Raw genomic sequence first — 17,665 nt, forward strand, 5'->3', positions numbered from 1 at the left:
CTTTAAGTGCAAGTACTCTCTAAGTGGTGTACACCAGTAAGCAATGTATATATATATTTTACATTGCCCCCAACAATCTGGATCCTTATTTTACCTACCCCGGAAGGATGGAAGGCTGAGTCAACCTTGAGCCGGTGAGATTTGAACCTCTGACCTGCTGAACACAGTCAGCTAAAGTGGCCTGCAGTACTGCACTCTAACTGCTGCGCCACCTCGGCTCATATACTCAAATACTTTATGTCGGACTTTTGCTAAGTTTGGCAGAATAAATCTTTATAAAACAACTTACTGTAGTTAAATCTATCTTTTTATTTATAATTTGCATACATAGAAGCATGAAGTCTGATGAAATTACATTTAATTAATTAAATTATTAATGAGATCCCTGAGGCTGATGCTGCGAAACTAAATACTGGATATCTGGCTCAATTTTTGTAAGGAACAAATGAAGGTCTTCTCTTTCAGAAATATTCAGGCAGTTTCTTTCTTTGGTTAACAGCACTAAAGCCTGATTCCATAAGATATGAGGTAGGGAAAGGTATCAATAAACTGAATATCATTTTCCACATATTTGGATATAAGACAGACATTTTTTTACTTTGCCATAGGTTTTTATATCCACCACTATCGAATTTATGTTTTCTTTCTTCATCATATCTAATTTCTAACAGTTCTTCTTGGCAAGTTGTATCAGCCTCTTCAATATTTGTGGTAAAAGGATTTTTCATCCAGTCATACACCTTCAATTTCAAAATATCTTCAAATCGTTTTTCCGTGTCCAATTTAAGTTCGTTGAGGTGGCTACTGAATCTGTCAATATCCTCTGGAATTACATCATCTTTTATAGATGATAATTCAGGAAACTGATGAAATTCTCTCTTCAATAGATTATAATGAAGTAGTTCAAGTTTGTCAATAAAAAATGACACAATACTTTGGCAACCTATAAGAGTTTTATTAGCTCCTTGAAGCTGCAAATTGACATCATGAAATCTCTTGAAAATATTTGCCAAATAAAAGGCATCATTCTTTACTGTTTTTAACTGTTGACACAGATTGGTCTCATTATTACTTTCAAAAAATTGTATGACACTATCATATAATGCTACAAAACGAGCCAAAAATGTACTCTTTGACAGCCACTGAACTTTTGTGTGCAAAAGTAACATAATAAAATCTTCATTATTGTCCTGGCAAAGCTATCAAAACATTCTATCATTTTTTGCATTGGATTTGATCTTGTTTATGGCTCAAATTATTATAGTTAATGATGAATGGAGACTTGTACTTAGATATATTCCTACAAGATGTTGTCTGTGCAGCACACAATGAATATATAAAACATTTGGCACTTCTTCAAATAAGCAACAAATCCACGATAGCGACCTATCATTGATGGTGCTCCATCAGTAGTGCATGCAACAATATTATTCAAAGGAATATTATTTTTTGTAAAGTATGATTTCACAGTTTTAAATATAGATAATCCTCTTGCATCTGTAATGAGATTTATTGCGAATAGCATTTCTTCTCGTAATGTATTGGTTTCATCAAAATAACGTACATATGCCATCAATAAAGCATTATTATCTGCAATGGTAGACTCATCCAATTGCATGGAAAATGGAAGAGTTTTGGAGAATACTTATCAGGTTTTTTTCAACATTAACTGGTATTTCTTCAATTCGTCGCTTTACTGTGCTATCGCTTATGGGCAACATTTTTAAAATTTCAGGTATATCCTGATGCATTACTGTTGAGATAAATTCTTTTATAGAGGGTATTACAGTTTCTCCAATATTATAGCTTTTACCACTTTTTGCAATTAATTGTGAAATACGATAAGTGGCAATTAATCCATCTTCATTCACTGCATGTTGTTTCTTAAATGATGCAACGATTGTTGAACGATTTTGAAATTTTTTATATATTTCCTGAAAATATTCAATGGGCTTGTCCTTATCATTTGGATACTTTGTAGAAAGATGTTCTTGCAATCGACTTGGCGTCATTGCTTCATTGGATAATGTTTTATGACACAATGAACACATTAGATGTTGTTTATTTACAACAGATTCTATGAGACCCATCTTCAGATACTCTGGCAAATAGCCACAAGCGTATTTCATTTTTTGAGACATGGACTCACAATATTTTGTTTGAAGCTGTAGGCACGTGCTCACTCTCACAAATCTAACTGTGTACTGACCAGTGCGACTGCAAACAAAAGATCCTGCGCCGTGTATTGTCGTCTGTGCATGCCTCTCACGCATCGTGGATTGGGTTTGGGGGGCGCCGGCTACCAGCTCTGCTTGTCTGTTACAGCTGGTGGTGTGGGGGGAGATGCGTGAGCTATTCTGAGATGAGGCTCTTTTGTTTGCGGTCGCACTATAGCGCCATTTAGTTTCACTTAGGTAATGTGAACTAAACTTATGCGCGGGCGATACAAATAGTATATTTTCAGAAATTTAAATTGTCACGGGGAATTTTATGAAAACCTAATGAAAATGTTTTTAAATAATGCTATGAAATTTTTTTTAAAAAGTCAATTAAATTGAAAAAAAGGAAAGTGCTTCAGTATCGAACAAAACCCCTACCGCCCACCATAAAAGCTGGAACACCCACTAGTGGGCGGTAGGGACCAGGTTGACTACCACTGCTCTATATTATGACCATTAAGATACCATGAATAGAGTTTTGGCCTTTTTGCAAAGGCCATAATCTTGGTTTTCTGGTCATTTATGTCCAGTTTATTGTAATTAGAATATAGGATGAGGGCTTGCAAAGCTCTTTTAAGACCTAGAGGTGTCCTGGAGAGGATCACAGCATCATCTGTGTAGATTATTATGCTGATTAATATGTGGTTGGCATTTAAAGAAGTTTTTGGGTGTGAGGAGGAAGACAAAACTGCAACATAGAATATCACTGTGGTTTGTAAAGGGAGAATATACTGCTATACTTCTAATTTTCTTTATGTGTGCTTTATTTAGTGTCATATTTTATGGTGCAGAATACAGTGTAATTTTAAGACTACATTGGATGTTATTTGGCTGACAGAGATGACAGGAGGGGAAATTCAAAAATAACATTAGAAAATGTTACCTCACAGAAAGAGTAGTGGAAGCTACATGGAGAGAGGTTTTTCCGCAGATTGGAGGGGGCATGATTTTGTGTGCTGCCTGCATCCCGTGGATGGGGCTTTGTTTGTGTGGCCCAGTTGCTCGCATGCCGTGAACCAGTACTGATCCTTGGACCGGGGGTTGGGGACCTCTGTTTTATACTACTAATATAGGGTGCAGCTGCTTTATTTCAATTTGTCTATCTAACTCAGTATTATTTGAATTGACTGGAAACTGACCTTGGGATTCCTAACGCTAATTTATGAGACAAGGAATTAAATCTGGGAAATTTTGAATGCAAAGCAGAAACTTTGTCCTTGAACTACAGATAGATAGGAATCAGATAATGTATTAAACTAGTCAAGATTTCATAGGCATGGTTCACATCCCAAGAAAGTGGAATCAAATGCAGATGAGAGATCTACAAAAGCTGCATAAGGAGAATGTCTAGATTAGGAATAGGCAACCCAAAACATTCAAAGATATCCACTTGGATACGTTTCCCACCGAAAACAAAACACTGGGAGCCGCAAAACCCTTTTGATATCTAAAATGAAGATAACACTGCATATATCCTTTTTTACCTTTAATGTCTCTCTCTCTCTCTCTCTCTCTCTGTGTGTGTGTGTGTGTGTGTGTGTGTGTGTGTAAAATAAAGGTAAAAAAAGGATATATGCAGTGTTATTTTCATTTTAGATGTCAAAAGGGTCTCTCTCTGTCACTTTCCTCTCTCTTTCTCTCTCTCTCTCTCTCTCTTTCTTTCCTCTCTTTCTCCTTCCTTTCTCTCTTTCCTCTAACTTTCTCTCTCTCTTTCTCTGTCTCTCTCTTTCCTCCTTCCTCTCTCTTTCTCTTCTTTCCTCTTTCCTCCCTCTTTCTCTTCTCTTTCTCTTTCCTTTCTTTTCTCAATCTTTTTTCTCTTTCCTCTCCCCCTCTCCTTTCTCTCTCTTTCCTCTCCCTCTTTCCCTCTTTCCTCTTTCCTCTTTCTTTCTCTCTTTCCTCTTTCTCTTTTTCCTCTCTCTTCTCTCTCTTTCTCTTTCTCTTTCCTCTTTCTCCTTCCTTTCTCTTTCCTCTCTTTTTCCTCTAACTTTCTCTCTTTCTCTTCTCTTTCCTTCTCTTTCCTCTTTCTCTTATTTCTCTTTCCTCTTTCTTTCCTCTAACTTTCTCTTTTTCCTCTCTTTCTTTCCTCTCTTTCTCTTTCCTCTCCTTTCTCAATCTTTTTTCTCTTTCCTCTCCCCCTCTCTTTCTTTCTTTCCTTTCCCTCTCTCTCTCTTTCCCTTTTCTCTTTTTCTCTTTCCTCTCCCCCTCTCTCTTTCTCTTTCCTCTCTGTCTCTCTTTCCTCTTTCTCTTTTTTCTTTCTTTCTTTCTTTCTTTCTTTCTTTCTTTCTTTCCCCTTTCTTTCTTTCTCTCTTTCTTTCTTTCCCCTCTTTCTCTTTCTCTCTCTCTCCCTCTCCCTCCAGGTGAAGAGAGAGAGAGAGAGAGAGCGAAAGGCAGATGGTGCCAAACGGATGGGGAGGGGGAGCAGGACAGGAGGCAGCAGCTCCCAGCCACCCCCGCTGCATCCTCAGCCGAACAGGCAGGGAGGGGGAGCAGGATGGGTGGCAGCAGCTCCCAGCCGCCCCCCCACCACATCCTCAGCCAAACAGGCAGGGAGGGGGAGCAGGACGGGAGGCAGCGGCTCCCAGCCACCTGCCCTACCACATCCTCAGCCGAACAGGTGGGGAGGGGGAGCAGGATGAGAGGCGGCGGCTCTCAGCCGCCACCCCTGTTGCGTCCTCAGCCGAACAGAGGGGGAGGACGGGAGGCAGCAGTTCTGGTGGCGGCAGCTGCGGCAGCTCGGGTGGCGGCAGCTGCAGCATGGTTGGAGTCCCCGCTGCCTCCTGCCTGTCCCCTGTCCCCACCACATCCTCAGCCACTTTGCCGTTGCAAGAGGAGGGCGCCAAGGCTGGGTGCACCATGGGCAGCTGCGCCAGCAATGGGGAATGCCATCACGGGGATGGGGGGGGTCCCGATCGCTGCCGGCCCTGCCGACCCCACAGCCCAAGGTCTCCTGCAGCACCAAGGGCGGAGGTGGTGGCGGCTCCCTGAAAGTGGCCGAGGAAGGTACCAACAATGGGGCCAAGGTGGGGCCGGGTGGTGGAGAGCCCTATGGCAGCCAGGCGAGTTTCATGCCTGACTGTCGCCCCGCCTGGCCTGGGGAGACATGTGGCCGGCTCGGCTTCCCCGGGAGCGATGCCCATGCTGGCCACTGCCCCAGCCATGACTGCCGCCCGGCCCAGCCTGGGGAGACATGTGGCCGGCTCAGCTTCCCGGGGAGCGATGCCCCCGCTGGCCGCTGCACCAGCAATGACTGCCGCCCAGCCCCGGGAGACGTGGCTGGCTCGGCTGCCTAGGGAGCGGCCCAGGGATGGCCCAGGAAGCGATGCCCCAGCCGAGACTGCCACCTGGAACAAGTAAGCCAGGGGTGCGCCACCTGCCCTGCGGCCGCTTTGTGGCGGTGTTCCATGGACTCAGAGCCCCCTCTCTCCCCCCGCCACTGACTCTCTGTCTCCAGCTCTGCTGCTGCTTGGCCAACAGTCGCATCGGCTGGGCATTGGAGCGGCTGCTCTCCCTTGGGGCCGCGGTTTGTGGAAGGGCTGGCTCACTCAGCGGAGGCTCGGGCAGGCCGCTCCTAGAGGGGATCTTGGGGCTTCCCTGCATGGCTCCCCAGCCATGTGTGCCTCAGATGGGACCAGCCCGGGAAAGGGACTTCCTGGCCGCCCTTCTCCCAAAACACCCGGGCGTGGGGCCTATTAGAAGCCCTGCGAGGGGCAAGTCCACATGAGAGAAAGAGAGAGAGAGAGAATGTGCCTCTTTCTCTCCTTGTCTCTCTCTGAAAATGGTGGGGGGAGGCTCCGGAGCCGCAGGGGATGGCTCAAAGAGCGTGGGTTGCTGACCCGTGCCCTGGACTATTATAAACAGTTGCGGACCCTTCTCAACCATGGGAAGAAATTGCTATGGCGTTTATAGTGGAATTGCCTGAAATTAGGGGGCATACAGTGATTTGGACTGTGATAGATCTGTTTTCAAAACAGGCTCATTTCATTGCCTGCAAAGGACTCCCTTCAGCCCAAAGATTAACCAAGGTGTTTTTAAAGCACATCTGCAGACTGCATGACGCGCCAAAGCGAATAATCTCAGACCGAGGGGTGCAGTTTACGGCCAGGTTCTGGAGGAATTTCCTCAAGTTAATTGGCTCGTTGCAAGGAGTGTCGTAGGCTTTTCACCCATCTACAAATGGGGCGGCTGAATCAGCGAACTCAATGGTGGAACAGTACCTCAGATGCTATGTGGACTATCAGCAAACGAACTGGACTGACCTCCCTTTCGCAGAGGTGGCTTACAATAACTCTGTTCACAGTAGCACTGGTTTTATGCCTTTTAAAGTTGCCACAGGAAAAGAGTTTAACCCAATACCTGAATATCCTCAGGGCCCCTCTACTTCCCAAACGCTTGACCAGTGGGTGAGGGGGTGGGAGGAGGTATGGAAAAACACGAAAATCACTCTGAAAAAGGCTTCTGAGACGTATAAAAAGCAAGGAGATAAAAAGAGGGCTCCCCAAAGATCATTCCAAGTTGGGGAAAAAGTTTATTTATCCACAAAATTTTTACGACTTAAGTTGCCTAGTAAGACGTTAGGACTGAAGTACCTGGGTCCTTTCCCCATAGTAAGAATCATTAAGCCTGTCATGGTAGAATTGAAACTTCACAGACTTCTAGGGAAAGTCCACCCTGTGTTCCATTGTAGCCTACTGAAATCTTTTGGGGGTTCCACCTTATGACCTCCCCCTAAAAAGGCACCTGGACCTCTCATAGTGGTCAGACAGACTCATTATGAAGTGAAGCGGGCCTTGTGTTTCAGACGTCTGTTGTAGAGCTACCCTATGACGGGTGTCAGACTCAATTTCATTGAGGATTGCATCAGCATTGTGGGGGCTGGGTGGGTGTAGTCAGGGTGGGTGCAGCCTACTGGGTGGGTGTGGCTGGGGTGGGTGTGGCCTACTAGGCGGGCATGGCCAGCTCAACGTCACTTCAGGAGTGCCTGTAGTGGGGCAAGACTGGGGCAGATCCAAGGGTCTCCAGCAGAGGGGGGGTGGGACTGGGGCAAGCGCCAGGGCATGGTCCACTGGAGGAGCTTCACCGTCCCTCTCAGGTAGTGTGGGGGGGCTGGACGGTGATGTGGGCTGCCTGGAGCCCTGGGCAGTTGAGGACAAATGCCCAGCCCAGCCCTTGAGTTCCCGCAGCATCTAACCCAGCCCCACTTCCCCAAGGGGGCACCCAGCTGCACTTACCTCCTCAAGGCTGCTGCTGTTGCTGTGCTCACTCTTTTTAGCCAGGTTGCTCATGGTGGGTGCAGGAGGGTAAAGTAAGTGGGTCAGAGGGAGGTCCACTCCTTCTCCATGTGAGGAAACCTGGTTTTGTAACCAAAGCATCCTTAGTGATATGATGGGAGACAGGGGGATGGCGAAAGAACAACAGGGCAGGACTAATGCAGGACTTCCCTCAGACCCTCCCTCCTTCTCATTCCAATCTCCTTCCTTCCTTCCTTCCTTCCTTCCTTCCTTCCTTCCTTCCTTCCTTCCTTCCTTCCTTCCTTCCTTCCTTCCTGTTTCCCTCCCTGCATTCTTCCCTGCCTCCCTCTTTCTCATTTCTATCTCCTCCCTCCCTCCCTCCCTCCCTCCCTCCCTCCCTCCCTTCAGAACAGAGTGGTGGGAAAATATTTGAGATGAGGGAGGGAGGAAAAACAGGCAAGAAATGCAGCTGGGGAGGTGTCACCTTCATGAGGAATGAAGAAATGCACTATCGCCTGGAAGTGGCCAGCAAATGGTCCTCGCCTACTTCACATATCCGGCTTGGTGAGCTCTGGGGGAGGGGACTTCGCGAGCAGCGTGAGAGTCAACATTACCTGTGCAACGCTGCCCAGCACCCAGCCTGCCTGGTTTTGGCAGGCTCTGGGGCACCCTCCTCACAGTGCTGAGAGGCTGTGCTGGCCGGCATTGCACTTCTCGCCAGCTTCACGCCATCCGACTCAGCCTCTCAGTGCTGTGAAGAGAGTGCCCACTGCCTGCGGAAACCGGGCAGGCTGGGGGTTGGCAGCAGAGGCTGGTCCCTCACTGTTTCCAGGATGGCCTTGTGGAGCTAAGACTGAATGTGTTCCAGCATGAATGGGCGCCATGAAATTGTACATTGGCTCCCAGTCAATGGCAGCGGGTGCTGTTCCCTCGCTGTTTCCAGGATGGCCCCGTAGGCCAGGGCTTTTCAACCTTTCCAGAGATTGTACCACTTTTAGGACATGACAATATTTGAGTACCACCAGTGCTTAGTATGGTGTCAAAAACTTGACTAAAAAGGGGGGGGGATTTGGGGTTTTACTGTTAGATTCATTTGTTGTTATAGAAATAGCTAGTTTGTAATATTATGGAAAAGTAAAAAGTTGAGGTTCAATTTTAATGCTTCCTTCTACTGCAACAGAGAAAATTGGAAGTCAATGTCTTTTCTTTTTCCCTTCTCCCCCTCACTTTTCCCTTTTTCTCTCACCCTTTGCTTGCAAAATCCCCCACGCTCTCTCTCACCCTTTGCTTGCAAAAGCCCCCCGCTCTCTCTCACACATTTCTCCCAGAAAGCCTTTCCTCTGTCTCTCTCACACACACTTCTCTCAGAAAGCCTTTCCTCATCTCTCTCATACACTTCTCCCAGAAAGCCTTTCCTCAGTCTCCCTCTCACACATTCTCCCAGAAAGCCTTTCCTCCGTCTCTCTCATACACTTCTCCCAGAAAGCTGGGCTCCAGCTGATCGGCACTTCTCGGGGACTCAGCAGAAGTGCTGATCAACTGTAGCTGTACGTGCCAATCCTGGGCTCCTGCCCAGCTCACTTGCTCGCCCTTCCCCCAAACACAGGCCACTTGCTTAACACACCGCTCACTCATGCGCCCTTTCCCCCAAAACACGCTGCTTGCTCACACGCCCTTCCCCAAAAAACACGCCGCTTGCTCACGCGCCTATCCCCCCAAACACACTGCTCACTAAACATGCCGCTCGCTCATGCACCCTTCACCCGAAAACACACCACTCTCTAAACATGCCACTCGCTCATGTGCCCTTCCCACGAAAACATGCCGCTCGCTAAACACGCCACTCGCTGAACACGTCGCTCGCTGACGTACCCTTCCCCTGAAAACACGCCACTTGCTAAACATCATTCAGATGTTCATTGGCAAAGTTCAGACGGGCCTGGACATGTGCTTTCTTGAGCAGGGGGACCTTGTGGGCGCTGCAGGATTTCAGTCCTAGTGTGTTACCAATTGTTTTCTTGGTGACTATGGTCCCAGCTGCCTTGAGATCATTGACAAGGGGCTGTAGTTCTGGGCTGATTCCTCACCGTTCTCATGATTATTGATACTCCATGAGGTGAGATCTTGCATGGAGCCCCAGACTGAGGGAGATTGATAGTTATTTTGTGTTTTTTCCATTTTTGAATAATCCATTTTTGAATAATCGCACCAACTGTTGTCACCTTCTCACCAAGCTGCTTGGCGATAGTCTTGTAGACCATTCCAGCCTTGTGTAGGTGTACAATCTTGTCCCTAACATCCTTAGACAGCTCTTTGGTCTTGGCGGTGGTGGAGAGTTTGGAATCTGATTGATTGATTGCTTCTCTGGACAGGTGTTTTTTATACAGGCTGGGATTAGAAGCATTACCTTTAAAAGAGTGTTCCTAATCCCAGCACTTTACCTGTATAAAAGACACCTGGGAGCTAGAAATCTTGCTGATTGATAGAGGATCAAATACTTATTTTACTCATTAAAATGCAATTCAATTTATAACTTTTTTGAAATGTGTTTTTCTGGATTTCTTTTGTTGTTATTCTGTCTCTCACTGTTAAAATAAACCTACTATCAAAATTACAGACTGATTATTTCCTTGTCAGTGGGCAAACATACAAAATCAGCAGGGGATTAAATAATTTTTCCCTCACTGTACAGAATGCAGTGGATGGAATGTGTGGATATCCCACAGTCCACCTCTTCTTTCTTGAGATCCCTTTTGCAATTGGAGGAACCATGCAAAAATAGCAGTTGCTACTATAATTGGTTGGTTTCCTCCACACCATTGGGACTGTGAAAGGACTTTTTCTTCTTGTTTAGCCAATGACGCAGATAACTTGCACATGTAATGCAACAATAATGAGGGGCCCAACTCTTGTCCTGATCTCCTATTTTGCATTCAAAATATAATTGGTATGCCTTTTTTACAACTGCTGTCATATTGCACTTTCGAGATGCAAATGTGACCTCACCACAACTATAGCTGAAGTTATCTGTATTGTTTACACAGTTTGGAGGCATCTTGACTTCTGAAGGAAACTATCACACAACTGTTCCTTGGAAATGTTAGGCAATAATACTTTCACAAGCCACCAGATGTAACTATATGATGCGTAGATCTGACCAAGACAAATATGCCTTGCAATAAAGAACAATAAATTACAGCTAGATAATAATCTTTAGTCTCAAAGTGAAGATAAATGTATACACTTCCATGTGGTACCATTTTCATTGTTCTACCGTACTTTGTCAAGAAATTAGGAGGCATCACAGTCATTAAATACCACTCTCCCTTATAGGCAAATATACTTGCCTGTGTATAAATCTTTATTGTGAAATACCTAGAAAACTTTAGCCAACCAGCACCTTTACCACCTGTTTTCTAATTCAAAGCTTTTCAACCTTTTCACATGACAATATTTGAGTACTACCAGTGCTTAGCAAGGTATCAAAAACTTGATGATTAAAAAAGGGGGGGATTTGGGGCGTTACTGATTAGATTCATTTGTTGTTATTGAAATGGCTAGTTTGTAATATTATGGGAAAGTAAAAAGTTGAGGTTCAATGTTAATGCTTCCTTCTACCACAACATCAGAAGTCAGAAGTCAGTGCCTTTTCTTTTTCCCTTCTCCCCCTCACTTTTCCCTTTTTCTCTTACCCTTTGCTTATAAAAGCGTCCCTGCTCTCTCTCTCACCCTTTGCTCGCAAAAGCCCCTCACTTGCTCTCTCACTCACACTTGATGCCTATCCGAAAAAAAAGTAAAATCTCTGTCCTCCATATTCCGTTCTCGCCAAATGTCTCTATGTTCCAAATCATCTTTCAGATCAAAAAAAGCTTTAGGTAATTTAGAGTGATTGGAAGTTTTGAAAGATCCCTTCTTGTCTTTACTTGAATCCAAAACATCATTCCAATCACCCATCATAATAACAGATTTATAATCCAATTGAGTTAGCTTATGATGTAACAACTTGTAAAACTGTTTTTGTTGTTGATTAGGGGTATATAATCCAATAATAAGAAATTTCTTGCCTTGTAGCACTAAATAATAACATATCTTCCTTGTGTATCAGATTCAATTAAGCTAGCCGATAAATCTCTTCTTACATAAATAACTACTCCCCCCTTTTTATCTGGGGCAGAAGCTATAAAATGTGATCCCAACTGAGAACTAATCAAATACTTTTGATCTTTCACAGCAATATGAGTCTCCTGCAAGCAAATAATGTCATTCTTATGTTTCAAGTAGTGAAATAATTTCTTTCTTTTCTGTGGTGAATTCAGACCATTAACATTCCATGTCAGAAACTGCCATCCTTAGTGGCCTGAAGCCTCTGGAATACTATTTGAAGATCAGCCGTTGGTCTCTTCGGTCGTGTCCCTCCCACAGGCTCTGTAGTAATCGGACCTTGTATTATTGATCCAAAATTAGCCTTCTGCTTCTGCTCCTTTTCTTTATGTCTATACACAGCACGAGTCATCCTATGTTCCTTTGAATCATCTTTTACCTCCAAACTCTGTTCAATAGGTTCAGCCTGCGTTAAATCTCCTACAACCAATGACATTGCGCCTTCAACTGGCTGTTTATCTTCCAGCCTTTCTTCCGTTCTCTTAGGTCGTGAAGATGGTGGTGAACCTGCTTTCAGGACATAAGTATAAAAATCTTTTGCCTTTGAAATTGTGTTAAGTCTATATCGTGTCCCTGCATAATTCACCACTATTCCAACAGGTATCTCCCATCTAAACTGAACCTGTTGATTTTTAAGCTCCTCAGACAGAAAAGCAAAATCTTTTTCTAAGAATTTTTGGAGGTATTTCTTTTAAGATTATAATATTTTGATCTGCAGTTTGAAATTTCTGCTTATAAAAAGCCTGAATAATTTCATTTCGAAGTGATCTCCTAGAAAAATAAATAACCACATCTCTGGTTAAACTTTTCTGCCTCGCAATCCATGAATTGACCCTAAATATTTTATCCATCTCTCTTGATAATTCCTCAAGTTCACATCCCAGGATGGGAGCTATAGCTCCTGCCACCTCCTCTTTCAGATCTTCTCATGAGTTCTCTTTTAATCCTCTTATTCGCAATGCAAATTCCATATCTCTATATTGTGAGATGGTAACTTCATCCTCTGTTATATCAATCTTATTTTCAACTTTGACAACTCTGCTTTCTAATTTTTCAGTATTTTCCACAACTTCATCCAACCAGTCATCCAAGCGTTCAATGTGAGTAGCTAACCCTTGAAGTGCAAACAATATATCTTCCCTCATTTCTCTATTTTTATTCTCAAGAAGCTCTGCCATCTCTTTCTTCATTTTACTGTCGAGGAGATTGGCCACCTCCTCCTTTATCTCTTGTGTCGCTTTTTTTAAAGCATCTTGAATATCTTTAAGCGTAAATGCCGGTGGTGGGGGAGAAGGTGGGGGGGATTTAGGTTTAGTTTGCAGTGCAGGCTGTGTTACAGGAGAAGAAATTGAACTTTTAGGAACAGCAGAAATTCCCAAACGCTTTGAAGCCATTTTCCTGTCTGTATAAGTCCACGTGTAAAATCAACAATTACAAAGTAAGAAAGTAAAAAGCGAGATCCCAGAAAAAGGAAGGAAAAAGAAAAAAAATTCTGTAAAAATTCTTGCTTTTTAAATAAATAACCAAAGTCTAATTCATTGCTTAAACTTTGTTTCCAAATGTAGCTCTTTCTTAACACTGTCCTTTCAAACAAAGAAACAACATTCCGGCGCCATTTTTTTCCTTTAAGGCGAATTAAAATATAGAGAAGATTATTTCTCCCGAGTTAAAGTTTCAAGCATTCACAATTTTAACTTCTCCTGGTCAGCTCCGTCTGCTTTTAAATTACTCACAAGTCCCTTTGAAATGCAGATGTGGGTGCAGCGTCTTGCTTTGCTCCTAAAGCTCGGAGCAAAGGCATCCTGGAGTGCGGAGAAAGCCTCTGGCTTCGAGGGAACTCACACCCTTCGACCTCCAAATAATTAAGGAGGTCTAGGGGAGCTCTACCTCTACCTGAGGTAAACTCTTCCCCCCCTCTTCTCCTGAGGAGGAGATTTCCAAGCCGCAGGACAGTTGATTTTCACTGTCTCCGCGCGCTTTTACACATTCACAGGGCTGGCAGCCCAAAAAAAGCTGCCATCAGCACAGCATCCCCACTGGAAGCCAATTTATTATTTTTTAATTACCAAGGTTTCCCATAAACTACAGGTAGTCCTTGACTTAAAGCCATTTATTTAGTGACCATTTGAAGTTATAAAGGCATTGAAAAAAATGACATGACCATTTTTCATGCTTATGACTGTTGCAACATCCCCGTGGTCATGTGACCAAAATTTGGATGCTTGGCAACTGGCATGTATTTATGATGGTTGCAGTATCCTGAAGTCATGTGATCATCTTTTGTGACCTTCTGACAAGCCAGATTCACTTAACAACCATGTTACTAACAACTGAAGTGATTCACTTAACAACTGTGGTAAGTAAAGTTGTAAAATGGGGCAAAACTCATTTTGCAAATATCTTGCTTAGCAACATAAATTTTGAGCTCAATAGTGGTCATAAGCAGAGGACTACCTTTATGAAGAAAGTAGCAAGGGAAAAAAAATCAAAATTGGCAGAGGAAATAGCTTCACTTTTAGTATTATAATTCAAGGCTTTTCAACCAGTGGTACGGGTACCACCTGTGGTACATTGGCACTTGGCAGGTGGTACGCGACCATCCAAGAAAAATGGTAGCGGGGGAGAGGAATGAGCTGAACTGGTGGCAGTACCGCACAAGCCTGAGCGAGAGACGGCTGGAGCTGCAGGGCTGTCAGGGCTCAGCGGAAGTGCCAGGATCAGCACTTCTTCGGGACTGTCAGGGTTCAGTGGAAGTGCCAGGATCAGTGCCAGGCTTCAACTCGAGCTCAGCGCTGATCTTGGCACTTCTGCTGAGCCCAGAAGAAGCGCTGATCAGCTGGAATGTTGCAGCATCTCCAGGGTCTTGTGATTTACATTCAGATGCTTGGCAACTGATTCATATTTATGATAGTCATAGTGTCCCAGGGTCATGTGAAGTGACCAAAACCTGCTGCAACCACCCAGCAGGTGGGGGGAATAAAAACCAAACAGCCCTCCACCCCACCCCCGCTGCCAGTCCTCAACAGAAATGCTCACAACAATGAAAATCTCAGACAGGAGGAAGAGCGCTGCTGGGCGGGCAGGCAGGTGTCTTGCTCAGCTGTGGCTTGGGAGGCACTTTTTTCAGTGTCATTGTAACTTTGAACAGTCACTAAGCAAACTGTTGTAAGTTGAGGACTACCTGTACTTCATCATTTTTTCCTTTTTGGGGGGGGTCATCAAGTTTTTGACACCTTGCTAGGCAACTGGTAGTACTCGGATATTGCCATATCCTAAAAGTGGTACAATAGGTGAAAAGGTTGAAAAGCCCTGTTCTATACAATACAGTATTTTGAATTGAAGTAATTGGACATTATTACAAATACTACTCTTCACTAACTTGGAGTAATATGTTTATTTCCCTTTCCTTACCGTTTATGTTATAAAATGCTAAATTCTAATTCTTGATTGTAAAATAAATACTAATGTTGTATCTCTTGATGAACAGTGGACTTAGCTTTTAGGTGAAAACATAATTTTAGATGAACAGATAGATTACCTGCTATCACTTTATTAGTAGCAAAATAAGAATTTTCTGTGAAACGGAATGAAATTCCCTTCCCTTCTTGTGCTTGTTAGGAACATTTTCTAGAATTTATTTTGAATACTTATTTTTTCTGATTTTCAGCATATTCAGGATTTTCAACCAACACTAAATACAACCCGTCTCAGATTAAAGCAGAAATAGCTAGTCGACGTGATAGAGTGAGTAACATTTTTAAAAATATTGTATATTAAATGTAATTATTTAAATTCATATTTTACCACAATAGAATTATTGCTTGTTAGGAAAAATTGGTGTAATATATGCATAAATATTTAAAGTACTTTTTTTCCAGAAAGTATATAATACATTCTGGTAGTAATTAAGCCATTATATTGTGTGATTTTTTTATTTATGGTAACATTTTGAGAAGCAATTGCAATTTAGGATGCAGGGATTAATTTAGGGAAGTATGACATAATACTATTTCTAATATTTTAATTATTTTTATATTTTATACTCTAACATGCTATAAATACTGGTTGTAAATTTTATAGTTTTAGATTATCTAAAGCTGGTCTATGACAAAGAATGTATTTTTTATTAATATGTTAAAAATAACATTGAATATCACAATGTAATATTGGTTTTCATAGTAGTGCTCATACAGTTTGAAATCAAATTGCAAATTTTATTGTACATTGGAAGAAATATAATGCTATTAGATTTTTCTGTCTAATTAGCTAATTTAGTTAAGCACAGAAAGCTCATACTGTAATCTCAGACTCAACAAGCCTATATTAAGAAACTAAACTGTGATCATCAGCTGAACTATCAATTGCAATAATTTGTTTGGTTATCAGCACAATTGTTTCTTCATGGTTTTATCTCAAGCTTTCTAGATTAAAGAGAGAATTAACACAGATGAAGCAAGAACTACAGTACAAGGAAAAAGGAGTAGAAACACTACAAGAGTAAGTTGAAATATAAAAGGACAGGGCTGTTGTTCACGTTAATGTTTTATAATGTTGGCAACAAAAAGATGATAAAATAATGATATAAAATAATTTTATATGTTATTTTATTTTCAGTTTTAGTGGTGTGAGTAGGTTTTTTTTTTTAACTATAGTTTTTACTTAAGAAATAACTCTCCTGGTGTTACTGAAGTAGTATTTGTAAAGAACAGTGTCTCCCTTCTCATGACATCTGTGAATTGTATACAGTAGATCCTTTTACTTTTCCACCTCTTCTTTCCCTCTCTATCTGTATCTATTGATGGAAGGGTTGGAAGGACAGTACTTTGCATAATTTAATATAAACGGCAAGGCGGAAAAAGGTTTTACTACTCGTCACCTCCACCATTACTTTTGACCATCCAGTTGAAAAAAAAAGGGAAAAAAATCTTAATATCAGACTTCAAGGTTTATTCAGATTCGTATTACCAAAAGTGAGTAAACTTTCCAGTGTATGTTTGTGTATTAGGATTGATCGGAAGATGTCTAATTCTCATATGAATTATAAATTGGATGAAGCCCAAGCAATAATGAATGAACTTCGAAGCATCAGGAAAGCCATATGTTTGGGTGAAAGAGAAAGGCAAGATTTAATGCAGGTAAGAAGTAAATAATAATGTTTATGGTTTTATAATGTCTGCTAACTCTTATAATTCTTAGGGATGTCCTTTTTCTTAACCAGTAATAGAAAAAAAATGAATTACTGTACTTTGTTATTTAATGATTGGCATATTTTTGAAGCATGAAAATATGCACTTCATATTTTGTTGTATTGATACCCAGAGTCACTTGCCTTTGAGATGGGTAGCTATAAAAATTAGATAGATAGAAATATAAACATTTTTTCTAATTCTTAATAATGTTTTTAACTGACTTTGTCTTGGCTATACCTGTAATGTCAATTATTACTTCATATCTAAAATAGCTAACCAAATACAACTCTTAGACCAGTGTAGGAATCACTACTACAGCAAAAGCAATGGTATTTTGCAGGCCAATTTCTTATTTAACTCATCTTGAATTTACCAATATCTGTTAGAACTGGAATGAAATGAAGGAATTATTATGAGTTTGGCCTTGGTTTACAGATGAGCTATAATTTTATAATGTTGCTGGAACAGACACCTTTTTTAATCTTTTTTTAATCTTTGAAGATAATGTTGACCTCATGATAATTGTAAGATAAATGCTGAAAACAACCTAACTTTGAAAGTTATTTACTTTTCTTTTTAAAGAGTCACATACATGTATCTATATAGGTAGACCATAACTCTTAAGTCATCATCCATTACTGTATTGTTAATTATATTACTTTTTACCTGCCATGACTATTATCATGTATATTGGTATTTTAAAATATAAGAGCAAAATATTCATAGTTATACAAGGTTTAGAATTATGAAAATTTTAAAATGTCAGTTTTTCCAAAAAGAAAAATGAGAAGAAATTAAGAAATATAGTTAAAAGAAATAAAGAAATATTGCTTTAATAATGATTTTGGAATAGATGGACAGCATTCAT

The 17,665-nt window shown here is 41.8% G+C and overlaps 1 protein-coding gene across 3 annotated transcripts in view; it reads left to right on the forward strand.

The window, feature by feature from the left end:
* WWC3 (WWC family member 3) overlaps window positions 1-17,665 on the forward strand; it is a 234,274-nt gene that overhangs the window by 92,182 nt on the left and 124,427 nt on the right. For all 3 annotated transcript variants that reach the window (XM_039318738.1, XM_039318663.1, XM_039318807.1), the window contains 3 exons: window positions 15,276-15,352; window positions 16,026-16,105; window positions 16,614-16,743. In XM_039318738.1, coding sequence (XP_039174672.1) covers window positions 15,276-15,352; window positions 16,026-16,105; window positions 16,614-16,743 — 287 coding nt within the window. The remainder of the gene's footprint in view (window positions 1-15,275; window positions 15,353-16,025; window positions 16,106-16,613; window positions 16,744-17,665) is intronic.

This window comes from Crotalus tigris, unplaced genomic scaffold (assembly GCF_016545835.1).
Source record: "Crotalus tigris isolate CLP2741 ecotype Arizona unplaced genomic scaffold, ASM1654583v1 scf7180000017543.2237141, whole genome shotgun sequence".
NCBI classification, from domain to species: Eukaryota; Metazoa; Chordata; class Lepidosauria; order Squamata; family Viperidae; genus Crotalus; species Crotalus tigris.